The sequence below is a fragment of the Mchenga conophoros genome, linkage group LG11, assembly GCF_057382185.1.
Source record: "Mchenga conophoros isolate Kocher_MC1m ecotype Shallow Benthic linkage group LG11, M_conophoros_male_GT1.1, whole genome shotgun sequence".
NCBI lineage: Eukaryota > Metazoa > Chordata > Actinopteri > Cichliformes > Cichlidae > Mchenga > Mchenga conophoros.
Window position 1 is genome coordinate 29,632,560 of NC_140536.1, and position 27,174 is coordinate 29,659,733.

General features: G+C 41.2%; 1 protein-coding gene across 4 annotated transcripts in view; it reads left to right on the forward strand.

The window, feature by feature from the left end:
• The window catches only part of hdac9b (histone deacetylase 9b), a 38,508-nt gene extending 14,658 nt beyond the window's left edge, over positions 1–23,850 (forward strand). For 3 of the 4 annotated variants that reach the window (XM_085292366.1, XM_085292367.1, XM_085292368.1), the window contains 10 exons: positions 9,646–9,887; positions 10,213–10,387; positions 11,578–11,701; positions 11,800–11,921; positions 16,207–16,338; positions 16,645–16,760; positions 18,214–18,336; positions 19,098–19,275; positions 19,388–19,602; positions 21,794–23,850. In XM_085292366.1, the coding sequence (XP_085148492.1) occupies positions 9,646–9,887; positions 10,213–10,387; positions 11,578–11,701; positions 11,800–11,921; positions 16,207–16,338; positions 16,645–16,760; positions 18,214–18,336; positions 19,098–19,275; positions 19,388–19,602; positions 21,794–22,123 (1,757 nt within the window). In that variant the 3' untranslated portion in view covers positions 22,124–23,850. Of the gene's footprint in view, positions 1–2,354; positions 2,881–9,645; positions 9,888–10,212; positions 10,388–11,577; positions 11,702–11,799; positions 11,922–16,206; positions 16,339–16,644; positions 16,761–18,213; positions 18,337–19,097; positions 19,276–19,387; positions 19,603–21,793 lie in introns of those variants that run through there. The other variant, XM_085292365.1, reaches the window with a different exon arrangement.
• Positions 23,851–27,174: the final 3,324 nt, after the last annotated feature.

Consider the following 27,174-nt stretch of genomic DNA (forward strand, 5'->3'; position numbering starts at 1 on the left):
TGCTTTAATAGGACTAAAGTAGACAAAGGCCGCCAGTGACGCAGTAGGAGCTATAATGGGCTTGCCACATTGCAGGTTTACTGGACCCTGCCTATTGGACAGCTATTTCCAATCCCACAATCCCTCATCAGCCTCAGGAAGCTAGTTATAAATAAAAAGTGTAGGTTAATCTCCGCTAACATGTCCCAGTGAAACGTTTCTGTTTTGTTTTTCTGACATGCACCAGGGCAGGTTGACCTGAACTTCTTTTCAAAAAGATACTGGGACTTAAACATGTGTGTCTGCGCCCTGTAATAGAGCAGAGTAATGTGCTTGTGTTTTCTACATTTGTAGAACAACTGAAGCATAAATCTGTGTGTACGTTTTGTTGTTTCTATAAAAAAATGAAGTAAATCAAAAAATAACACTAAGCCAGACATGATCTTTAGTCATCCTAATGGCAAAAATATTAAATATAGTATTTTGTTGTGTAGTAGTGGAAAACACACACGAACATTGCACAGGGGCCTTTTAATTTTAGGATTTGATGAAGAAATAGAATATAATAAAATAGGACTTTAAAATAGAAATCCCTTTGTCATAATAATTGTCATTCACGTGACAGCTTTACTTCCTCTCTTGATTAATTATGCTTTAGCCTATGACTAAGGCCAGCCTACGGGGTCAGAGCTTGCCCGGTGTGACAGATACTGTGACAGATGGAGCTCTGGGTCTTTAGCCATCCTTACCTTGAACTTGAAGGCTTGTTATCGCTCACATATCCGACATAAATTCTACCATAGTCTGGAGTTTACTTAATCTGTAAGGTATCACTCGCGCTATAAACATTCACTCAATCATTCGTTGATTGTTTTATGCTGTTGGTATTTTTTTTGTAGAAGCAATTTTCCTTACTATTGTACAGATTATATGAAGATATGTTTTCCATTATATGTTTTCTATAAAAAATAACCTCCCCAAAAACTGTAAACACTGTTGCTGATGGCTCTGTGTATAAATAATCAAATCAGCCAACATGCTCAAACATTAGCCCCAGAGTTGTGTTTTGTGTCTGGGCTAAGCCTGCAAGCTGTGCATTTCCTTCTTGGCTTCTTGGTTTGTGCTTTGATAAAAAGGATTGAGGGGTTAAATGTTTGTCCAGCTGAAACAACACAGTAAAACTCCTTCTCTGTGTCTCTGTAGCCCAGTCGTCAGAGCTCGGGACCTAAAAATAGCCATGCTGGCTCCACGCCCCTGGCTGGGGGACAGGTCAAATTATGAAGGAAGATGAAAAATTTAAAGGCACAGGCTGCTTGGCCACAAACCCAGCCCTGCATCAGTGGTCAGCTAAAACATGTGACTTGGCTTTTATGGGCTACAGTGGGAATATATAGATCTTTGTCTTGTAATATTAATGAAAAACATCCAAGTATATATAGCAGCTTAGTGCTTGAATTTAGAATTTAGGTTCTATTGATTGTAAATGGGGAGTGTAGTGTTTTGTTTGTTCTTAAATCCTCCATTAAACAGTATCAAGAGTGTTTCAAGGGAATGGGATTTGCAATCCTGGAAAAGTGCTCTTGACACAGTTTGAGAGGTTTATGTAATTACGATCATGCTGTTATGGCATCTTACAGTTGGCTTCCTTGGTTAGCTGAAAGCATGCTTCCTGAGTAGCATCACTGCCCTGAATACACACTGAACCCCACACATATACCGAGCTAATGCAGTGAGGTAACACTCCACATGTTAAATCATCTTAAATGAACACTCTTCTGTTTGTTTAAGATGTCTCGCTCGTCTTAACACGTCCTGTTGCGTTTTTGTCACACATGCAGATTACGCCTGAGAGCACCGGTGTTTGGTTGCATTTGTCGAAATACCCCATCGCAAAAAATTGTTAATACACCATTTCACTGGTTTTGTGATTCATAATAACAGGCAATCAGTTGCTTTGCAAAACGCCTGCTATCAAGTGCACATGTAAAGTTTCTTTCCCTCTCGCGGGTACATCAGAACAAAAATGCATCATTCCATCCATATACCTGAGAGGACAAAATGAAGACATAAATAGAGTGAGTGTGTGAGAGAGAGAGAGACAGGTTCAACAAATCAGAAAAGAGAGAATAGAGGATTCAAGCCTCCATCTGCAGAGAGGGAGTCAGGAGACATGCCTTCTGGCAGGAGCTGAAGAAGACAGCTGTGTTTGGTGTGGTATTTTTAAACGCATCAATGCTGCTCCAATCCCTGCGCCTCGCCTGACCTATTTTTAGCCAGGGCTGGCCATTGTTCTATTTCTGTCACCTGTGGGCCACGCAGTTGTTGATTCACATGCAAATGAAGCTTGCTCCCTCCCCAGCTTGCATTACTGCCTCTGCGCGGTGCTCAGTACACACTACACGGCTTTCCTAGCAACTCAGCTTTACATTTTTTCTCAGTCTCTGATCAGACACTTTGCTGAAGAGAGAGGAAGAAAAAAATCACAGAGAGTGAGAGAGAGAGAGAGAGAGAGAGAGAGAGGCAAATAGGAAAAGAAGCTGGATTCTTCTCCAAACACTGTGTTAGTGTTTGGAACAGACTAAAGCAGGGCACCCGGGAGAGTACCAGCCCTGCAGAGAGAGTGTATGCTGCTTGTGTTATTGCGCTTCAGTGAGAGTAGTTTCTCAGAGGAGGAGACAGAGGAAGGGAGAGAGTTGCCTGTTGTCGTGGTCTCTCCCCTGGAGTGGCTGAGGGTTGGCTCTTGGTGTCAGGAAACACAAGGCTTGCAATGAGACTTGAGTGCTGAGTGGAGTATGCTGCAGACGATTTACGAGGGCGAGTCAAGTTTCTCCATAACAGAAGGGCGCGTTGGACACCAGCAGTTCCCCAACCCGAGCAAGATGCACAACGTGAACAACTCAGGTGATCACACAGCCTGGTGTTTCCACTCCCCTTGAGGAATGCCTTATCCTTTTTTTTCCACCTTCTTTGCATCCCAATCTCTGTCTCCCCTCTGTCTTTAAATCTCTTCCTACTTCCCTGCTGTCTTACATCCACTGTGCCTCTCGTGCACACATTCGCTCTGTCCTTCTCTCTCACTCTCCCGTACTCTCAACTCTTTGCGCTCGCCCGATCTCTCTCTTTCTGTGCGAAAAGAGAACTCAAAGCTTCTCAGCACAGCAGCGTGGTACGACCAGGCACTTCTTCCTGAATCGAGGTATTTAAGCTTGCGATAACATGCGCCGCTTTAAATATTGTGCTTCTCTATTTAGACGCAGAGGACGCTTTGAGTTAAAAAGTGCTCTGCTAAAATGAGAGAATGTGTGTTAACGCTGTTCCCATGCTCTGCTTGTCTGAAACGAGTCAGTGTGAACATGACAGGGATGCTGTGTTTTTCAAGCTTCCATGTCAGCATGCACTTTTCAGGGAACAGGAAGAACTGTGATAGAAATACTGAGGGGACATGTGAAAGGTTTCTCTCTCGACTGTTTCTATTTCTGACCTGAGAATTGAATTGAGTACATGACATCAGTATGAGTAAGCTCTATTCTCTGTATTGTCGAAAGATGAGTCACACCGTATTTGCATTGGGTTTTTGTTTTTTTTTTTCCCTCAAAGCGGCTATTGATAAAATTCAAAACATGTTTGGAGAAATTAGTTTAGAGTTAAAAAAACTCCATTCTTGTTTGGATCGCTGGGAAGCATGAGTAATGGCAAAGTCATACCATTGCTTAATTTAATGTGCTATGACCACTAAGTTGTTACTACTTCTGAAATAAGCCCACAATGTGAGGAACAGGATGTTGAATAATTTTAGTTTCATGTACAGTAAGATTTTTTTAAGCATATCCAACAGAAAAAAAAAAAAACACCACCAAAAACCCAGAGTGAAATGTACATTTTAAAAATACCAAAAAGATTCAGGCAAGCAAACTGAAAACACGAAGAGGCAGTGGGGTAAACGTGAAAAGATTTAAAAATAAGTCCCGGGGATGACACAGAGATGACACATTCCACGTCTGTCAATAGAGCAGGTTATTTGACTATCAGGCTACAGGAGCAGAGCTTTCTTCCTTTGACTTTAGCGGCTTACGAGCCAAACAACAGCTATACAGAGCGCCTGAAATCGGGCTCCTTGCTTATTCTGTGGGTCAGCTATTCTTAGGTGAGTTATTTTCAGCTTATGGCATTAGCCTGCTAAGATTAGGCGTCTGTGCGTTATCATTCCATCTCAGCAAGGTCCTGATATAACTATGGTTTGGAACAGATATTTATAGAGGATTCTGTCATTTGTCTGTTTAATTTTTTCTTTCCACTTTACAGCAAATCAGTCCACAGTGAGTAACATTATTTGTCTAAGGAAGCTGCTCAGAGGTGTCTTTCCGTGAGTTTACTGCGTGTTGTGAAAGAGTTGTAGACATAGCAGGTACAGTGCCTTTAGACACGGGGAGAGCTCAATCATTGGCTGTTATATTTTCATGACACTCTATCTGTGCGGATTCTTGTTGATGATGACGCGGTCCTTGCACTGACTGAATAGGTTTGTTGTGAACTGTTTTCTAAAGAAAACTGCTTGACCTTTTATATGATACTGTACTTGTCTGCTGTTTCAAGCGGATCGGCAAAGAAGGAGGGCTCCGTTGCATTTTTGTTTTGCACAGTGACAGCACCATCAAAGTTGTGATTAAAACAGTCTTCAGATGGGCTCTTGACAAACAGGGAAAAAAAGTAATTAGTTTTCCCTGCATGTAAAATATTAATGGGGACCTTTCAGACAATAACAGTGGCCTACATTTCAAGTCCCCTTGTCCATATCCTTGATCTATTCATCTGTGTTTGAAGTGCTTACTGCAAAAGAGATGGTTCAAAATAATACAAAGAATTTTATGTTTGTTTCACTGCATGAAAATGACTCATTATGAGAATGAACTGATTCTGCTTCTGAAATGTTGTAGAAGTGTTATAACAGTTTGATCATCAAAAATTAGAAATACAAGATGCATATTTCTCACTGTTTATCTCGATATTCATGTTGTTTATGCTAATGGATGGTTAGAGGGTTTGCGGTTGTGCAGCGAGCTAAGGTAATTGACTCTTGCTGATTGATTTATTTGGAATTTAAGTGACTCTAGGATCAGCTGGCCGTGTTACAGAAGGACTTCCCAGTTGTTACTTGTCCTTTGCTGGGCTTTCTACATTGTGCCTGGATAACAGTTTCATATATATGTTGTTTTATAAGACGATTAGCTATGACGGTAGGACGGGAGACAACTGGACTCCTGGCTCCTCTCAGTGAGAGGCCTGTGGTGGCTCAGCTCAGTTCTCTTTGTTAGTAGATAGCCTGCAGACCGCAGCTCTGGCTCAGCTGCAAGGACGAGCCTGAGTCTTAAAAATAAAGACCTGTTTCCTGGTTTAGACATGCCAGCTGCTCAAAATAACAAGGCACTTAATGAGAGATCCAGCACCACATTGCAGTCCCAAGCATCAGCTTATTTTTGCCCTCAAACATCTTCTGTATCTGGTTCTATTTATACTGTCAGACAGGGAATTTAGATCAGCAACCCTCTCTGTTTCACACGAAACGTTCACAACATGCGCGGTTAAAGTGCAGTTCATAGTGTTTCGTTATTTTGATGCTCAAATGGGCAAATAACTAATAAAATGCAAATTATACATAACGGTCTAGGAGCAGTATCAGCAAAGTGAAGATGGTATCCTTCTTGTTGTGCACACTCCTGTGGTTCAGTGGAAAAACACAACTACAGCTGCACTTGTAGTGATGTTTTTGGCCTTGTACGGGTTTTAATTTCATCAAACAAAAAAAGCAGTTATTGGGAAAACTGGTGGAAGTCGAGTTACATAACAGCAACAACCTCTAATGCTGCATTTATATGAATTTCATACTTTTTGTTTGCTGAAATTTTTTTACGCTAATTTATTGATCTTAACTTTTAGAATCAAAGTGCTAATATTTACAGAATATTAGCACTTGGTTATTTCATTACAGAATTGTAATGAAATAACTGAATGTGTTCTGAATAGACTCCATAGTACATGTTGCACGAGTGCTATTGTTATTTAAACACATCTCTGAAACTAGACTAAGCCCCAGATAAGCCCTAAATAAGCATTTATGTTAATACTTGTTAACTGGTTTACCAACAGACATTTTTGAACAGAAGTGAGTGAACAGAAGCTTTATGTGCCTTTTTTCTTCAGTCTCACACAGTGGCACCAGAATATACCCCCAGGTGCAAACAGCTGGTTAAGAATACCTGCAGTATTTATAGTCAGAAGACACCGTTTACCATATTAATAACTCCATCCTCATTTTAATAGTCAGTTTAGAAGCTCTCAAAAAATGCTAAAGCATTATTTTAGCCTGGAAGTCAAACAAAGCCTGCGTTATTGATTTATTGTGTTAATATTTTGCAGTGTGCATCTTCATATGTCTTTTGGTATCCTCATGTGTAATAGTAGTGTCACTGGTGATGTGTCTCTCTACGATGGGAAGTCTGCTAATGTGGCCTGAGGCAAAAAAAGATAACCATCCAACATCTCAAATTAAGGCCGTGATTGTCACCCTAACCGCCACCAAGGCTAATGAGAGGCAGATCGGTTATAGAAATAAACACTTTGGGGACACTGGCGGTGCGACGCTGCACTGGGAGTGTGGTCACAGGCCATGAGTCACCCAATCCCCCCTTGGCAGGCCCTCCACAGGGAGGAATTTGGGCACGGGGCAGGGTGCTTGTTGCTCCCTTGTGCTAAAAACAAATTTGGGACCTGTCATTCATAAATCTCATGTTTACCACCGCCTAGAGACACTTCTGTGCGCTTTGTACCAATCAAGACTCATCAAAATTATCCATGATCTCCAGTCAGACCACTGAACCAGAAGTGGAAGGCTCTTCCTTGTGAGTGATCATTTAGAAAAAGGACCTGAAAGTTACATAAATGTGACACTGCTCTTTTATTTTTGCCCATGTTAAATTGAGCAGGCGGCCTCACAACTGTGACAGCCTCTCGCACATTGTCTATATTAAGACCCTGCTCAGAAAAGCACTTATATTTAGACCTAGTTACTGGTGGTTCCGTATTTTTTTGATACAGAAACAGCACATTTCGGTTTGGGTAGTTTCGAGGTGCATTTTATTTAAATGCATCTATATAACTGTAAATTTACAATAGCGGAGATGATATCCAGGACTGTTCACGGACGATAATATTGATGATGAGAATTGTTAGTTGCAAATTGTACTTTAAAAAGGTAGATGCTTCAGTGTGGTTGGAACAGTGCCACCCTTGCTTTAGGGCTTTACTTTTTTCCTTTAACATTGTCTTTCCATTCAGCTTTATTCTTGCCAACAGAAACCAGACAAGAATAGAACAGGCACATGAGGCTGTTAAGGTTTCCTCAAGGGCCATCGCATACAGTCCTGGTTATCAAAGGTGGCTTAAGCTTTCATGGTCCTCCTCCTCTCTCCTTCCTTCCTCCCTCCCTCCCCCTTCCCATCATGTTAAACCACTGTATGAGATTTTGTGATGGAGGCTCAGCTTGACGTGCAGATCAAAGTGGAGGTCCTTAATGCCAGTCGCAGTAAGAGTACGGAATGAAATATGAGATTAATTAGGTATCACAGTAGTGAATTCTCTCAGGCAGCAGGTGTTTTTTGTTGCTATATTTAGGTCCATTATGAAAAAGTAGCACTAATGTTGTCTGACTCTCCGAACCCTTCGACGGTTCACAGGGTCACGGCTGCTCCTGGAACAGCGTCCGCTACAAAAGAGTCCTTTGTAAAGTGCTTGCAAGCCATGATTAATATTCCCTGTCAGACGGGAAGGGTTTGTTCTACAGGTGCCTGTTCTCCGCGCCTGCCGAGCTGTTGCCCTCTTCTGTCTTTTGATTGGAGCTGTTTTTAGAACACAGAGAGGAAATATACAGCACGGGAGTCCCCTCAAGCTGCCTTCACTTTTTTGAAAATGTTTTAAGACAACTTATCACCTAACCAACGATTCTCTCCCAAATATGCGTGTGTGTATTTGTGTGTGTGAGAGTGTTTGTGTTGGTGGGTTTTGTAATGCTTTCTCTCTGTCTCTCGCTCTCTCTCTTTCTAGTGGGGACTCCTTTCTTATATAAGAGGCAAAAAGCTGATATAATAGTCAACATGTCACATTGCCAATGTAGGCAGAAGATGACATGCAGTGAGACTCGATCACTGCAGAATGGGGAGACATAATTACGTCGCCAGCGTTGCCATGGCAGCGGCAAGTTACGGTGGTGGATACTAGGGTGTGGGGTTTGTCACAGACCAGGATTGCGCCACTTGCTTTTATGTTTCTATTTATAATCATCACCGCCGCATACACATGGAATGGTGGCAATGAAAAACAGGCTACACGGCAAAACAAATGGACGCCAGTGAGCTTCACAGCATCAGTGAACAGGGTGGGGGTGGAGGGTGGGGGTTTCTGCTTCCTAACTGTTGGCTACTGGCTCTTTTTTTTAGCAGGTTTAAACCTTTTTTTTTGTGGCATTTTAGTGTAAAAAGTATTATTGCGTAACAGAACCCAACGAAAGATTATTATTATATGAAGTGTCAGTTTTCGCTCAGCTTTCAAAGAACAGGTGGTGTGGTATTTGTTCTCTCAGATGTGACCCTCGAGAAGATTAAGGCAATGAATGCACTCAATAACTCTCCCCTCCAGCTCCACTGGAATTTTAAGTAGCTTTGAATATTTCTCTGGTTTAAAAATGGAAGCGGCATTATACAGTCTGGACAATGCGTATCTTCCCTTGAATGTCACACCATGATCAGCATGACTAACATGTCTACTTTTCTAGCGATTGGACATTTTTATTTTATTCACTGGCCAAATGTACACACGAATACCTTTTATAATACCTAAAGCTGGTTCAGAGATGTGATTCTTCAGAAAAAAAATGTTACTTAAACTGGATAGAGTAGTGTGGATTAAAGCAAAGGCAAAGCAATAAGGAAAATATTGTACAATCACTAAACATCCTCTATGGAGAAGAGAGATGAAGTAGCCCTGTCTCCTATGTTCTTAACCAGCAATCGATTTTCTCTGTGGAACAGGCTATATATAGAGCTTGGAGACCAAAGGGATGCCCTCTCACTTTGTATCTGGCAATTACTTATAATAGAGGCAGCTCTTACCAATGCGCACATTGCAGCATCTGCACTCGAGAACAGAAAAAGAGAGATCACAGAAGCATGGATCTGCAAACTTACAGATTCCCAATCTACTTCACCTTAAATTATTTATGTTAAAAAGGGATATCTGCCTGACAGAATCCCTTTATTTATTTATCAACTGGGAAGACAGGGCTTATATAAATACTCTACATAACTACTTAAATATTTTGTTCCAAATGTCCATATGCAGCTACTCCCAGTAGACTCTGCGCTGACGGATGTGATCCCGTGTTTGTTTATAGAAACTATTATAATTGCAGGTTTCTGAGGATCATGGGATAGAATTTGCTTTTCCTTTCCGAACCTTGTCTTTCTCTCCTCTTTAGTCTTCACTTTGCTTCTGTCATCTGTAACTTTTAAGATTCCTTATAGATTGCACAAAGCCTCCTCTGATTCCGACTTGAGTTGTTGAGGGTACAATTAGGACTGACAAATCTCTTTTTGCTCTGCCGTTTCTGTGCCACAGTGGATATTAAACCAGACGTGCCATTGGCTGTGGAGCCCTTGTCTCCTTTGGACCTCCGCACAGATCTGAGGATGCTGGGGCCAGGCTCGGACCCAGGACTGTGGGAGAGGCAGCTGCAGCAGGAGCTGCTCCTCATTCAGAAACAGCAGCAAATCCAGAAGCAGCTGCTAATCAGCGAGTTCCAGAAGCAGCATGAAAAGTTGACCCGTCAGCACCAGGCTCAGCTCCAGGAGCACCTCAAGGTTAGAACAGTTGTACGGAGACACAGCACAGCACAACACAACACAACACAAAACAACACAAAACAGCATGACCTATAGCAGATCACTAGAAAACTGTATAACTAAGGAAAACATCAAAAAAAGTGCAAAAAAGGGGAAACAACTCAGCGCAGCAGGGCAAAGTGTTGCGCAATACATTAGCTCAGCATGACTTTAGTTTTTTACCGTCAAACACAAAGTTAGCCATCACTGCAAAATAGAAAGTGCAAAATTTAGCCAAAGCCACTGTGATTTATTTTAAAAAAGTGCTGTGTTCATGCTGATGTGATGCCTACATGCTTCCCAGCTTCAGCAGGAGCTCCAGGCCATGAAACAACAGCAGGAACTTGCAGAGAAGGAGCGCCGTTTGGAGCAGCAGCAGCAGCAGCAGCAGAGCCAGCAGGAGAAGGAGCAGGAGAAGCATCGACGAGAACACCACATTTCCAGCCTGAGCCTCAGGGGCAAGGAACGCTCCAGAGAGAGTAAGAGCTCGACACCGTCACCGCTACCAATAGTTTTTTAATATATTTTTTAAAGGACACAGATGAAAGCAAGCATGGGGCCACATGTTTTAACCCATCAATCCTTTTTTTAACACATCACATTAGCTGAACGGCTGAAGCACAATATGCATACAACAGCTGGATAGGAAAGCTTCACTACAGTAAAGCTTGATGTTACACTCGTTAAAATATTCCCTTTGGACCAAGAACCTCTTCTGTCACCACTATTATAAAACTTTTATAAATGTGGAAAGCATCACCTTTGTAGGCATCATGAACCTAAATATTTATTGTAATAAACACTTTCACAAAATCTTTTCCAATATCTGCTGTTATAACTAATAGATGTACTATACAAAACAATAAAGATAAGTTAATATAAACACATTTTACCTCTTAATCTTAGTCAGGCAGATGCTTTGGATATTTCTGTGCTTAGGTTGGTGATAATCAGTTCTCAGTCATATTAGATGCGATACAAAAGATAAATAAATACAAAATCATGGAAAGTATAATTTTCAGACTGCACAGGTGAGCGTGACTAGAGGAGAAATTGCCCTCTGGCTATTGCTTTTCTCAGTATTTGCTCAAACTGTTGGATGACGTCTGGCAACAAGGTAAACCACGCAGCTCAAATGTGCTTTAAACATCAGATAAAACGAAACAATAAAACAATAAAGCAATGATGGCAGCGATACTTAACCAGCGAATGACATAAAGTTGGCAGGTGACATTTAAGTTTAGTGTTTAGGGGAAAATGTCTTTGAACAGCACAATGAAAATCGAGCCGGATATAGTATTTCATTTCTGTTTTTACCTTATACCTAATAATAGATGAGATTTATGACTTTGTCAGGGCAAAGTTGAAACTGTACCCTGCAACTGTAACCACCTGATTTGAAAGAACATCTCTGTGCAGGATCACTCTAGCAGGACTAATATAGTGCTCTTAGACCACTAGGGGGAGATCTTCCTACATAATTTTGTTGGAGAGTCTAGTAAATATATTCTAAAAGGATTATAGAGAAGAGGGCAGATCTGAATCTCAGTTTTGTGGTGAATGTGATATAGAAACAGATATCTGAAAGCAACAAGCATGGAATTATATGTTGTTAATCATAGCCCTAGGTTAACCCCAATCCCCTCCGTTCCGTGTGTTGGTCTCACAGGTGCAGTGGCTAGTACGGAAGTGAAGCAGAAACTCCAAGAGTTTCTGTTGAGCAAATCAGCTAAAGACTCTGCTAGCAATGGAGCTAATCATTCTTTCATTCAGCACCCAAAACTCTGGTATACGTAAGTGCTTTCCACTGATTTAGAGCCCGATAAAATGCCATGTTTGGGTCACACAGAAACATATATTACAGCTATTTGATTTATTCTTGTATTAACAGGTCCTCTCACCACACATCACTGGACCAAAGCTCTCCACCTCTGGGCGGCACATCGCCCACTTGCCAGTATACTCTGCCGTCGCCCGTAGAGAGCAAGGACGACTTCCCCTTGAGGAAGACAGGTTTGCTAATTTGCAAATGCAGACACCACTGAAATAAAAATGCAAATACATATGAATACTGTACATACATAAATATACAGCCATCTAATTTAACTATTTCAGTGTGCTTTCTTCTGCTAGTCATTTTATTACTTTCTAAAGATTAGGCTCATTGCGCCCACCCCCGTGTTTCCTCCAGGGCTCAACGCAAAACATGCGAAAGTTAACTTGTTTTTTTCTTTTTTTGTCTTCTTGATTCTTTTTTTGGATCATTTTAAAACATGATAGACAGACACGGGCACTGCAATTTTCACATGTTTTTCTTTCACAAGCATAGATCTGCTGTTTTTTTGTGCTAATATTAGCTTGCCAATATTAGCTTAACAAGGCCCACATTTTTCCCTATGTTATAATAATAAACCCAGTTCAAAGGCCTCTCTGAAGCTGATTAGCGGTAAATGAAAGAATTATGGCAGAATAATTTCTCCTGACTTACGGGCTTTAAAAACTATTTTAAAAAAACACAGGTTGTCACTAAAAAGCAGCTCAGGTTTGTTGGTTTAAAGTTTGAGGAGTTCCTGCAGCTCTTGGTTTGCAAAAGCATAAAAGCTTGCCAGGTTAAAAGCTTCATAATTTGGCAATGAGGTTATCAAATTATATTGTCTTCTTTTCCCTTCTGTGTCTCTTTTAATTACACTGGAAAACAGTTCTACTTGTTGAGTTATTTAACTACAGGCCTGTCGTGTTGTGCGTGTACACAATTTGGAGATCAGGAAGAAGAATTATACCTTATAAAATAAAGCCAGTTCATGTCAAGAGCAAATATTAGAAAGGTAAATGAAAGCTGTGTGAAATTTTATTTATATTGCATCTTGATCTCTGATGTGCGTTACCGTTTTGTGAAGTGGAGGAGGAATATCTCCTCTAAATATCTATTTATACTTTTGAGACGTACCTTTAGACAAAGACACGATGTAAGGGGTGCAACAAGTGGAAAATCATTTATCTAACACAACAGAGAGACTGTTTATGGCATTGTTTGCATTTCAGTGCAAGTACAGAAAGGCCCATTTAAACAAATAAAAGGGGGAAGGATAACAGTTCGTTCTCCCCGCTTCTCAGACACATTCGTGCATCCATTTATGGCTCAGTCGCTTGCACTGATAAATCTACTTCTAACCCTCTAACCCTTTGGATTCCTGGATCTATATGTGGTCATTTCCTGCTCAGGCCTTCCTCCCCCACTTCCTGCCTGTCTTCATTAAAGCCCTCTGAGAGCTTGGCACGCGAGGGGGATGCACAAAGGTAGTGTTGTTCCCCGAACCACCGGCTGTCACTGATAGCTGATTGGCAGGTGTTGCCGTCTTAGAACTGGCACTGGCAGGATGAACCTCGACAGGACTGTTTGTTTAAGCAAAGATAGCTCTCTCAAAACAAAGTGGAGAAGACTCGAGTGCGCCGCGTTAGACTCCCCGCTGCTTCAGTCGGCCGGGCGGCTCAGCATCCTCTTTTACTCTTTGACTCTGAGGTTAACGATGAGGTTTGCGATGCATGTGCAGCGTTTATTTCACAAGCTCATAACTTGGTGATCAGTAGCTGTCTTTTCTCATATTCAAGTAAGCTTTTTGCATTTAATTCCTCACCCTTAAAAAAGGGAACCAAGTGCTTACCCTAAACAAATGTTGTGTTTTTTAGGAAAACCTTGAAACTAACTGAAATTTAGTAAATGAGTAACAGTGAACGAGTGCAAACCTGTTAGATTATTAGTCTCTAATTATGACCTCTGCTATTAGGTGCCCTGATAATAGTTGGTAAATCTTGCCTAAAAGTAAACAATAGTGTTAGTGTCATTGTCGCTATTTTACTCACTCAAGTAGTTTAAAGAATTTTACATGATTAACTTGTTTACTTGGTATATATCCTCTTTGTTTCAATTCCTGGTACTGCAACAGGCCGAGGGCACGCGATAGTCTGTGGCAAGAATAGTTGCAGCTTAGCAGTAAGAAGTGCAACACCCTCCCTAGTCTTGACCCAGTTACTAAATGTGTGCATTCAGCAGGTGCAGGAAAGATTTTCAAAAATAATCCTGCAAAGGTAAAACTGTAAAAAGCCCAAAGTAAAACAAAGTGAGGTTTGTGTGGAGCCTGTGTGCTAAGAATATAATCGGATTTTTGTATCTGAAAGATTTATTAAAAGAAATTAAGGTGCTGATCCTAAAAGATTGAACGTCTAAGGTGAAAAGGAATGCACCTTTGGCTAAAAAAAATGTTTCTGAAATAATGAGCACTATTATTTTTTTTTCTGTTCAGCATTAATTAAAACAAGGATGCCCAAAACAATGCATAGCTGGCCTCCTTATGTAGAGAACACACACCTTAGCTTTCCACTCAGCCATCTGTCCAGGTCCAATCTCTAATGGGTACAAGTGCTCACAGTGACAGCAGAGCTAAAGTTCTGATTAAGTGGCGATAACGTAAGGAGATTGATTTACGACCGCACAGTAATGTTGTCATTAACTGAGACGTCGGAACAGAAGTGACCCAGGTGCTCAGAGTTTATGCTTTTCCGCCGCCATCATTACCTCCTGTTGCACTGCGTATCCGGGCTTTTTTTTTCCATAGAGACCAGTGAGAAAGTGTTTGTTCACAAGCTGCTGTCTGGCGTTCCCGTGGCGACCAATTGGGATGCGTAGCTTGGTGGCAGCAGCGTGTAAAAATAGAAAGCAATCAAGGCAGCAGGGCGTGAAGCAAATTCATAAGACTCCCAACAGCGTTTTCTCTCCATTTATCTCTCCTGCCTCCTTTCTTCCTCCCTCGCTCTCTTTCATTCTACCTCACACCCACAGGATTAGAGGTCTGTGCCACGTATTAGGGAAGAGGGTTTTGCTGCTTTTGACAAAAGCCAGAAATAGCAGCATTTGGCCCACTCTCCTAGCTTTGCCCCCATCGCTTCTCCCTCTCCTCCTCCCCGCAGTGTTCCCTATGTAAAGTATATCTGTATATTGTACATGTCGGAAGGCCTGTTTAATTATTGATCCGCTAAATAATTGAAACAGGTTGGCTATTGTGTAACAGAGGGTTTACATAACTTTAGCACAGCTTTGTGCTCTGGCTTTCAGTCAAAAAATCAGCTTATCCATTCTGCTTATTTATTTATGTGTGAAGGTAGCTGCAGTTTTTCATTCCTAAAAGGTTGACGGGAAGTCTTTGCAAGACATAACTAACAGAGTCACGGTTCAGTGGTCGTAAAAGTGTTGCATCCATATAAGCGATGGTTACATGATTCAAAATGAATTCTTTTCTATGATTCATCCTCTGGTCCTTGTTTATCTCTTTCTTCGTCAAATGCGTCAAAGATATAGTTCTTCCAACAACCTTAATGATCATGTCATCAGTACTTATTTAAAGGGTCTATTTGTTTTTTGCTTCCCATTCTTAACATTTACCTCCAGTCTGTTTATCTATAGGCATTGATTTGCATGGCAAAAATTTATTCTCAGTTGCCAATTTTTCTCAAAAATTTGTAGAAAAAGTCATCTCGGGTATCTTACAAAAGTTTGGTGATTATATTGAAGCATTATTAGAATAGCAGTCTTGGACCAGACCATTCCTGCTGAGTAAATTTGACCCACTTAAAAAGTGTTCAAATAAAATAAAATGAGCCAAAACGTCAACATTTGATCAACATATTTAATCCATAATAAAGAAAAATGGGAAAGTCTGAAAGCATTGTCTGTCATGAAGGATACTGGTGGTCAGCGCCGAGGGGGAAGTGCATTAATAATAAGTCTGGATCACTTGAGGCCAGGCTGTGTGTGAGTGAGGCTTTTTGGTAATGTGCTCTGATTGTGTATTTGGGTATCTCTGGTTCGCATTAGGAAGAGGAGAGTGTGGGGAGAGCCTCAAACATCTGCCATGTTTTTGTGTTAGTTTAACTGTTGCTACTGTATCAGACTGTGGTCACCAGGGCGGCAGGTAGCGGACTATTTCACTTAGAGCCTGTGTGTTGCTCAACCTAATTTAGTCCAGATGAGGTGGAAATGGGCCCAATCCTGACTCATTTAATTTATCTGAAACCTGCTTGGAAATTCTACGAAACTGAAGTTGTAACATGTCAGGGCATGACAACAATGCTTTTTTTTGGACATATTTATTTTTTGTTTTATGTTAGTCTTGTTATTTATTCTTTCATTGATACATTCCCTTACTCAGGCTGTATAAACACATCCTGTTTGAATACACTCACATGATAGCATAACTTATCTCCATACGATCCAGACTTACTGAAAAATGTCTTTTATTTTTAGCCTCCGAGCCCAACCTAAAGGTACGATCCAGACTGAAGCAGAAGGTGGCGGAGAGGAGAAGCAGCCCCATGCTAAAGAGGAGAGATGGAAACATCATGACTCCTTACAAAAAGAGGGCTTTGGAGCTAATGGGTGTGTAACATAACCGACTACGTGTTGAATTCCTTTTTTTCTGTTACGTGTGCAGACAATCTTCAATAGCTTATTATCACTTCTTAAAATATTATCTAAAAGCAACACAAGCATATGTTGTAGTATTATAATTACATGATGGCTATTGCACTTTGATGTAAAAAAATACCATTGTAATCAGGCAGCTGTGACCATACGCATTAAGCTGTCGTGAGGCTTACAGCTGTTTTGCTAAGCCTCAGTGCATGTGTGTTGTGTGCAGAGTGTGAGCACGCATACTGCGTCTAACTCCTTGATGTTTTGTAGATTCTACGCCCACTAACAGTGCCCCTGGCTCTGGCCCCAGCTCTCCCATAGGGGCTTCAAGTGCCTTGGGGGCTGAAAATGGACCCTCCTCTCTGCCTACTACCACAAAAACGGAGGTATGTTTATAAATCATATGCACTGCAACTGTTGTGCCAAAAAAATAAAGCAGCAGGGTCTAAATTCTTAAGCGTTTCTGCAGGCATATCATTTGAATAGCAAAAAATAATCATTTAAAGTCAGGGCACTAAACGGCTCTCTGCCCTTCTGCTTGCAGCTATAAAAACAGCCAGTTGTCCCTCCGTCTGTTACACTTCAGTGAAAATGGCTCCCTACACTGACATTAAATGGGCACAGCTCGACCCACATGCTGATTGCCCATGTTTTCTTTTATAAAGATGGCACTATGTAGGAAAATAAATTTAGCCCGTCTTAAAATGCTAAGCGTAAAAGCAGCTAAGTGTACATCTTTTTTCTATCAAACATTTTTTTTTCTTTCCAGATGTACTTTAGAATTCGTTTTATGCTTTGCAAAGTAAGAAAATCTGTAGTTTGATTGCAAGGCTGCTGTTGGCTTGTCGTTGTGTTCCTGTCACCGGCCTGGCTGCATTCCTATACTGATTTGTTCTGAGGCGTTTCCCAATAGATTCATGGCTGAGTTACTGACCAGAGCTCCCCTCAGATTGAGTTCACAAAGCAGGCCATTATAAAGTGTGGCAGATATGACACATCTCTGAACAATCTTAACAGAGCAGCTGTGTTTTGCTTAACCATCACTGTTTACTCTCCCTGGGACCTCCAGTGACACAGAGAAGGGAGAGACGCCCTGACATCGGGCTGAAGGTTGGGGCTTAGGGAGACAGTCAAACTGTGGATTTTAATTGATATCCCAGGCACTGGTAGCCAAAGACACCCAGATGCTAACAACATAAACACACAGGACTGCTATTGTATCGGCCCTAGCCGGGGCTCTCATGCGAGACACCGGTGGACTGCGGGGCTGCTCATGGACCTCATGCCTGTTGCAAAAGCAAGGCGTGTTTGTGCACCGTTACATTAGGTATCCTTTTTCAGAGGGAACAGGTCCCTTGGGTCAAATACGGGCCGGATATCCACATACAGGTCACTGAGTACTGGTAGGGGTTGGAAGGATAAACATGGCTGTTCCAAAACCACATGCTGGTCCACTGCTCAGCTGGGTACAGGAAGTATGCCCCATTGCTGATGTTCTCAGAGAGAGTAGCTTGAGGGTGGGGACTGGGGAGTAGGAACAGGCAGAGGGCTGGCTAGGGACTGAGGAGCTGAGGATAAAACGGTAGATTTAGAGGTTTGCATTGCTTTATAATAGCATACCATCTTCAGTGGTGCCATTATTTTCCTAAACGCCAAACATTAAAACTCATACCTCTTTGTTTGCAGTGAGGAGGGCTGTTATTTATCATAGGTCATTATGGTCATGGCTGTGCTCATGTTGGCTTGTGAAACTGTGCTCAGCTGGATTCCTAAATCTGCAACCTCCTGTTAAATTTTGTCTCTTTCTCTCTTTTGCTTTATTCCACATGTTTGATGTAGAGATGGCCTTCCCAGCCAAGACTGTTCCGACCAGAGGGCTCTGTCCCCATGCTGAGCTTATACACATCTCCCTCTTTACCCAACATCTCCTTGGGGCTTTCTACTGCATCCTCGCCAATTAGTGTGAGTACCACTTTTGCACACTTACTCGTACAAGAAATCTTTCTGCATACACCAGTGTAGCCATTTAGTCAGCGTCAACGTTTCAACTCGCTCTGTAGGTTGTAAAACCTGCCATCAGTGACTGTCTGGGTGCACAGGTCACTGACCTGCGGCCCCAAATGATTTTATCGACCTTAGATAAACATTGTTCTGGGTCAGGCGTGCTCTTATCCTCCCCTGTTACCTCATTTATCACAGCTTTTAAAAAAGTCCAAGTCCACTCAAGTGCAGCTCCTGATAGCACAACACGTGATATATCATCTTTTAGTTCTCTGGCACATTCCACAGCGGTCTGTGCATCAGCTTCTTCTAACCATCAATGGTCCGATTTCACCCTTAGCTTTACTCATATATGCAACAAGAGCAATTTTCATTCATAAAAAAAAGCTATTATTGAAGTAGACGTGTTAAAGAAATGGTCTTAATAATAACATATACTTCATTGATCCCCGTGGGGAAATTACTCTCTCTGCATTTGACCCATTCACTCAGTGAAGCAGTGGGCAGCCAATAAGCAGGCGCACCAGGGAGCAGTGTGTAGGGACGGTACCTTGCTCAGAGGTACCTCAGGGGAGCCGTTCAGTGGATTAGAACCCCCAACCTTTCGATCATGACGGCGGCCACTCTACCTACTGAGCTATCCCTGCCACTAACTCACAGTTTTAGAGATTCACTTCTGTTTCCCTAAGATTTACAACTTTTTATCTTTACTCTTCTATCAGGCTGCTATGGGGTTGAAAGACAGATCAACAGAAATCAAGCACGGGCTGCCTGGGCACCTGCTGGGCCCTGTGCCCCTTCAGACAGGCCTGGAGTCTAAGGTGAGCCCCAGCCACCAGGCTCTCCTCCAACACCTCCTCCAGAAGGAGCAAATGAGGCAGCAGAAGATACTCTCCTCTGGTAAGATTGTGCCAAGTATATTATTTTACACATTGTACAACTTTATTACGTCATTTATATGTCATGAATTTGGGAGAAACTTAATAAGAGATTTTGTTTTTCTTTTGACAAGGCCAAGGCTCCATGTCATCACACTCTCAGTCCCCCCTGGCCATGAAGGATCGTCCCTCCAGCACTCGGCCAAAACTACCAAAACACCGGCCCTTGAACAGAACCCAGTCAGCACCGCTGCCTCAGAACACACTGGCTCAACTTGTCATCCAGCAGCAACACCAGCACTTCCTGGAGAAACAGAAACAATACCAGCAGCAGGTCCATATAAATAAGGTACAGTGCTAGTCATCAATATTAATGCGCACGGAAGGATTTTGACTTTCAAATATCTTTTCACAGCATTTTGTATTCCTGTTTGGGCCTCACAGGGTCTTGTTTTACTGCAGGGAGTCTGATTTAATCATTTTGAGCACACAAATGCTCCTCTATTTTTAGCCTTTTGTAAAAGCATCCGTGGCCGCTCAAGTTTACTGACCTGGGCCGTTGCCTGTTCTTCCCTGAAGTCCTTGTGTTATTTCTGCAAGGCCAGGACCTTTTGCCTGACTTCAAATGGGGAAGAAATCCTTCCCCTGCACTAATTTTGTTATCATAACTTAAGGCATCAGTGCTGTTCACATGCTAACTCTGTGAAATTCAATTCATCTTAGATCAAATGAAGAAAAAAAGTGCCCAGAATGCATTTTGTTCCTTTGTGGCAATATTTGTGTTTCTGCGAGCTGGCCGAGGCGACCTCCCAATACACTGAGTCTAATTATGCTGCTGAGGGACGTGTGCGAGGTGGCAGACACTGTGAAAGGCTGCATTGTGTGAGCTCTCATACTGATGTGTCCCAACACTCAGCCCTGCTAGAGCCATGGGAACCATAGAACAGCTTAAACCTTGAAATAATAAAAAGCACAAAGCTCCACAAGCTGGATTTTGGTGGTGCAGTACAGACGCACAACTTTAACAGTTTTTGTAACAAAACATGTGCCTGAAAGCCAAAAATTTGTTTTAAAATCATATTATCATCTTATTAAGTATTCTGTGAATCTGATTCTATTGGGAGGTTTGGAAGAATAGGGACATATTGTGTAGCAAAACGTGAACAGGTTTGGCTCTGATCACTCAGGCCAATGAGATCGCAAATAAAGCCTCTTTAAGTGGAGGTTATAAATGGCCTCTAATCAGGGATGAGCCCTCAGTGTTTATTGAGAGGGATCTCTGAAACATTGCCCTAATTAATTTCCTAGCAGAGGCTTGTCTACAGCTGCTTTGAAACATCCTTTAGTGCCAGCAACAGTAGGGGGCACTAATGGAAATTTAGAAGCGCTTAGGGATCTTAGGAAGGGGCATGAACTCTGATTACTAGTGCCAAGCTAAGGAGGCTAATTCCTGTAGCTGAAAGGGTATTTATATACGGATTCTGTAGGCTGTGATGTTATTTGTTACCAGCCATTTAGAGGGAAACACTTTCCTGTCTGTTTCTGGAGCCCCCCTGTGGTCAAATAATCATATTATGGCACTGTTAGCTGCCATTGAGCAAAGCCCCAAGACACAAGTATGGAGAATTGTAGCTGTGATTGGTGAAAGAACATTTGTAATGGGAGTATGAAAAAGAAGAAGAAGTGCTATGCTAAATAAATAATCCAGGTTGAGAGTGTAATATGATGTGCTCACAGATGCCAGTAGAGAGGATGCTGCAGGGAGAATGTTGTCTTATGTTTTCTCTTCTCCCTGCAGCAGAACTGTGCAGAATATAAACTATTTTTTAAAGAATAAAACATGATTTGCAGTTGGCAAGACCTTTTTACGTGTTAGGCTTTATATTATAATGCAACTAAGTGACACTAATCCCCTTTAATGGTCCAGTCACTGCTACAGAATATTTATTTATGCACATAAAAGGCAGGAATAATGGCTAATCTACCCGCAACCCTCCTAAATGCATCAGTCAGAAACATTTCATTCATAGCTGGCCTTACATTAAACAGATATTGGTGTTTGATTGCGCTTGTCAAAAGAAATACAGAATTTAGTTTTCTATTATTCCAAATAATGTACATGTCAGGGTCCTTTCCAGCTCTAAAGTGTTTCTTTTTTGATCCAGTGTAAGAAAAACATATTTTTGTTGCAATACATGATGTAGAACCATGAAATACTTGAAAGACATTGTGTGTTTTATTTTAGTTTTTGTAGTTTTAAAATGGGGAATGACGTAGTTACAGGGACTGTGAAGTGTTTGCTTTATTTGATTACCAAATAATGACTGAGGTTTTTTTTTTTTTTTGCATGTCTTATTATTATTATGACTATAAATGGACTTATGAGGACAATACCTTTGTTTTTAAAAGCTGCAATTCTGGTTATAAAGCCAGAAACCTCAAGTTCGAGTTATTTTTGCTTTTCTCTCATTGAAGATTGATTTTTGGCGACCGTTGACTGTGGGATAGCACCGTTAATATTAAGGCAATATGTTTTGCAGCTGTTGTCCAAGTCCATTGAGCAGTTACGTCAGCCCAGCGCACACCTGCAGGAATCAGAGGAAGAGCAGGAGGAGCAGCACAGAGAGGAAGTAGAGGGCATGCAGGAGGACAGGCTGCCCCCTGGAGGTGTTATCCGGAAGCACACGCCCAGCAGTAGCAGCAGCGGCTCGAGCAGCGAGCTCCCAGACACTCACTACGGGGTCATCAAGGTCAAAGAGGAGCCAGCTGATAGTGAGGATGAGGCTCTGACCAATCAGAGCTTAGAGTCAGAGCAGAGCACCTATCTCCACCAGGTCAAAGGGAGACTGGTGATAAGAGCCATGATCTGAGAGGGGAAGAGGATGAGATCACACACTTGCAACATTCGCAAATAAAGAAGTCTTTAAAAAGATGCACATCTGCAGACAACACATGCACACATACATACGCACACACACGCACGTGCACACAGCAGCTATTGCACAGTAGGCCAGCTCTCCTTGTCATGACATATGACCCCTTTTCACTCAGCTGCAGCCTCACTCGTCCTACACTCTTAAAACTCTCCATTTGTGATTTTTTTGTGCAGTGATCTCTGTAAAATATGTACGTTTCACTTGTGTAAATATGAAAAGAAAAAAAAAATTTAGACCGTTGTTTTTAAGAGCTGCTTTGGTCTTTTTGAGTCTGCTCAGCCGGCAAAACGTTGTGTGTACATATCCTGTGGATTCGGCATCAAAATGATTTCTAGAGGGAAGTTTGAGCAGGTGTACAGCTTTAAAGAGCCACCTTTTGTTCCCATTGTGTATTTTTTTGTTGTTTTTCTTTTGTTGTTTTTTGGATAAAATATTTGAATTCTCTGCTATCCACTCCATCATTGTGTAAGTCAGTAAGTCCTCACAGTACATACCGCATTGTTCTCGAAAATCTGTGATGATGTTCCATGTTAAATGGTCTCAGACCTGAAATAATAAACATCTGTCTTAGAAAGAATGTACACTTAAATCCTAAGGAGGACGCTCCCTTGGGTTGGCTTTTGTGCTGGGAGTGATATTGCCACTGCTCACATTGCAATTTGAAGGGTAAAGCACTGTAGCCCTTATTGGGTGTGCAGACACATCCCGAGTCTCCATGTCTCTTACTCTCTTAGCAGTACCAGAGCCGGGGTTCTGTGTTAAGCTGAGCTCTCCTCCCTCCGTCTCTCCTCTGGGTCCAAATCAAAGCTCGGCCCAGTTCCTGCCCAGCTTTCAGCAGAGGAGTCAGACAGAGAGAACGAGAGAGAGAGAGGGCCGGGCAGGAAATGCCTTCTAGAAGCCAGGAGTTGGAGTGATTCATGTGTGCAGGAATGTTGAGAGAGGAGGACCTAGGGTTGGAGGAGTCCAAGGGGCCAGGCTTAAGAATTGATTTACTGTCAAAGCGAATTACAAAGTGAGTGGGGATATGGTTAAGGGAGTCCTTTTTAAAGGGAATCGCTTCCTCTGTATTCCCCTGTGGCATGCTTACCTCAACATGCAGGTTTGATGTTACTTCAATAAAAAAAAAAAATCTAATTAAAAAAAAACAAAACAAAAAAACTGGACGGGACCTCGCTTCTCCGTTATTTTTTGTGAACCCGTTTCCCCCGAAGTGCCCATTGCGACATGTATAGTCTGTCTTAAGGTGATCAATCAGTTGTATTGCATAGCTGTGAACCTTCCTGTTTCATTTATGCTGTCGGCTAAATGTTTTAAAAAAACAAAACAAAAACAAAAAACCATGAATAAAAACTAAAAGAGGTAGTGTAAGGTTCTGTGTTTGGATTCATGTGAAATCAAAACTGTCTGTCTTATACTGTACATTCAGATTGTCCAGTTTTAATGTTTTTAGTGTAAGTAAACACAATCAGAACAATGTGAGTCTTGTTCTCTTGCTCCTTTGATTTGGTTGTAATGAGAACTCCTTTGCTGCCAGTGTGTGGAGGTGGGGAGGTGCGGGGGTCCTGTGGTCTGTTCATAGCAGTTTGCATTTCTTCTCTTTGTTGCCTTGCGTGATAAACCTTTCTTTTTTTAAAAAAAAAATAAAGTTAATTTACCTCTGACTTTTTTTGTATTTTTTCTGATGAAAAGTGAAAGTAGAAAACATCATAAAAAAAGCCCCCAAAGCATATCCACAAACACTTAAGGTTTTTAATCATTTTGAAATTAACATCACAAACAGGTTTCCTAAATCATTAGCCAAGCTTGCTTTTCCCACACTACGGTCGTATTGCCCAGCCTTATATTGCAAGGAGATCTACTTTTTAAAGGGAGCTTAAGGGACTTTCAAAACATTTCTTTGATGTGAGCAAGCGAGGCTTCTTGTTGCGGTATTAGAACAGTCAAGATAAGGTGAGCTCAGAGCAGGTGATATATGACTTGCGTGAATACTTTTCAAACCAAGCTTAAGCAATTTCACAGCAGGCTTAGTTCATGGGCCTGACCTGATATGCTATACACGCAATGATGAGACCAGAAAACTTCAGTCACAGTCTAATGTTGCTCTCTGCAAAAATGCTACTCTGGGAACTTTCAAGTGACAGAAGCAGGAAGGCCTGTTTTTGGCGGTTTCATCTAAATAACAGATTTAAGAAAATGAATGATATAAAACAACAAATTTTACCCAACCTTTTCTTCTTCTTTTTTTTTAAATGAAACTTTCATAAGAGCTCCTGGAGCATTTTCACAAAGGTGTAGAGTTACTTCAAATTAGGAAGCATTTGAGTTAAATTAGACACTGACTCTTTCTTAAGTAGATTCCATCTGTCTTGGGCTTCAGGCTCTCGTGATTTTAAATGAGCTGTTACAAAGGGAGAAAAAATAACGAAGCCCAAATCCATCTGCGCTGCCCCTCCCCAGCTGCAGACAGGGCCAGTTGTAAAAGCAAACAAGCATTTTTAAAGGTGTAAGGAAGTAAGAACGACAAAACTCTACCTATTTTCTCTAAATGGAATAAACTCTAAGTTAGCCCTGTATTTTATCACCAACTGTGCTATTTCAGAAAAAAATATTTGGATTGAGTGTGCACATACATATAAGAATGTGCGATAGTGGTGGTAATGATGACTTTGTGGAGTCATAAATTTTAAGGCAGAAAAGCAACAGAAAAACACATTCTTAGCTCCCCAAAATCAGCCAAATCATGAAATACTGTTCAGAGGCACTTGAGTAAAAATGGCAGAGACTAAAAAGCACTCCAAACACTCAACTGCTGAGAACCCTCAAAAACCAGGGTTTATATACAAGGACTGCAAGCCATAACTGGAACGACATTAATCAGAGGGGTTTTTTTGCGCAGAAGTTTCCTTATTGAGAAAATAAACATGTCTCCTTACAAGTAAAACATATTGAAGTTAAAATGATTTCTGATTAACACCAAGAATACAAAGTGGACGCAACTAATGAATGAAATGAAAGACTAGAAGAAAACAAAAAACTCAGACCCATAAATTGAATTTGGATGGGTTAACCTGTGAAACTGTAAAACTCTGACTCATAGCTGAGAGAGCTACTGAACACATCAAGGCTGTCAGATAGATAGATAGATAGATAGACAGACAGACAGACAGACAGACAGACAGAGCTGGTATAATTGTGGTTTGATGTTTGACTGGCACAGTAGGGTTTTCAGTTAGAGGAGCCCATTTCAGAAGCCTGCTTTCTCCATTCCAGAAGGAGTTTTCATGTGCATTTGGGATCATTGTCCTGTTGGAATACCCAATCATCTAGCTGTTAAGTTGAACAAATTTTGTTGACTTTCAAGTTAAAAGACATTTTAGAACCTTTAGCACCACCTATTAAAAGATTTAAGTGAGTGTTTGTGTATATTTGAGCCAAATTTTGGTTTGATTGAAGAAAATCCATTCTTTGCACCCAGTTCTTGTTTTTTAAAGTCATTAAAGATGTATGGAGTACAACCATTCCACCCTTAAATGTGCAATGCTATAATCTGACATATTTGATGTCTACTACTTTAACAGTGCAGAATTTGGATCTTAATAGCAGCAGAGATGTCGTGTTGAGCACTTCACAGTCTGCTTGGGGAAAAAAAGTGGTAAGCACCACAGGACAAAATGTCTACAACTTACGAATGACAAATCTTTGATATTTTCTGATTCATCTCTTAGTCTTCTGATTCATCACTTGCATAATGACCCTGATGTTCATCAAAAACCTGCCTTATCCAGAAAATAACCAGATATTTCTTATTGGTAACCATGTGTTCCCTCGCAGTGTCTCTGTACCTGCGGAGAACATTTATTGGGCATCTCTGGAATTTAAACTGTCTCCTGATTTTTTGAGGTGAGACTTTCAGACCTAATGACGTGGTGCAAAATGTAATGTTTTCATCATGTAAACCAGAAAGGTCAGTGTGTGAAATAAAACGACAGAGAGAGGCTGTGAAATAAGGGCACCTATAGCTGATATGTAACAGAGAGTGGGGAGATTTGACTTCTATGACATTCCAGGAGCATTATAAAAAGGGTTATGAATATATAAGAATACTCCACAGTAATCAAAACTCACATAACAACCAGTGTTGCCCATAAACATGGCTATACTTCAGGATGTAAGTAATCTTGTTGAGGTGCTCAAAGTGATACTCACAGAGATGGACTTGCTAATCAGGAGTCAGCTTGAGGTTGAAAAACATATAATGGAATTATAAAGAATATAATGAACCCACTGAATGTCTGCTTTAGCAGTACTGATGATGAAAAACATAAAGTAAAAATAACTGTCAGTATTTCAGGAGCCTGTTGAGAAATGACATGGCATCCCACTCGTGCTCTCAAGTAACTGCTTTGTACTGCTGAAGATACAGTCAGATTTTCCTGCATTAAAGATTCAGGTTACCTCACATGCAAAGACTAATGACAAGAACTTTTAGAGGAAAACACTAATGGTAATAGAGTTAAACTGCTTCAGTAGTGACCCTAAATTCACCTGCCAGCCCTGGTCATTCTGACCCAGCAAAACCCAAAGTTTCCCAGTTAACACAGAACAGCTGTGGAAAACTTTTTGTGGCTTCATTCAATCAGGATTGAACAGATCCCGTGCATGGCTTTGCTCGGCTAGAGTAAGAAAGAGAAACATGCATTTGTGTTTTCTCCAGCCAGTTTTTCTAGACCCCTTTCATCAGGTCACAAATCTTAAAATGAAGTGCTTCAACAATCTGGGTCCACAGCAGGGTTTTTGTGAAAATCCAGTGATGTTGCTTGAAGGTAAAAGGAATTAAAACAGGCTGATTTTGACCAAAAATTGTACTTTTTTTAAATTCAATGAATAATTTTACTCTTAGTTGAAGTATGTAGGGATCAGCTAACTCACACTGACGCATACTTGGCATCATTATATGTGCCTTTAGGCTCCTTTGAGAGTCAAAT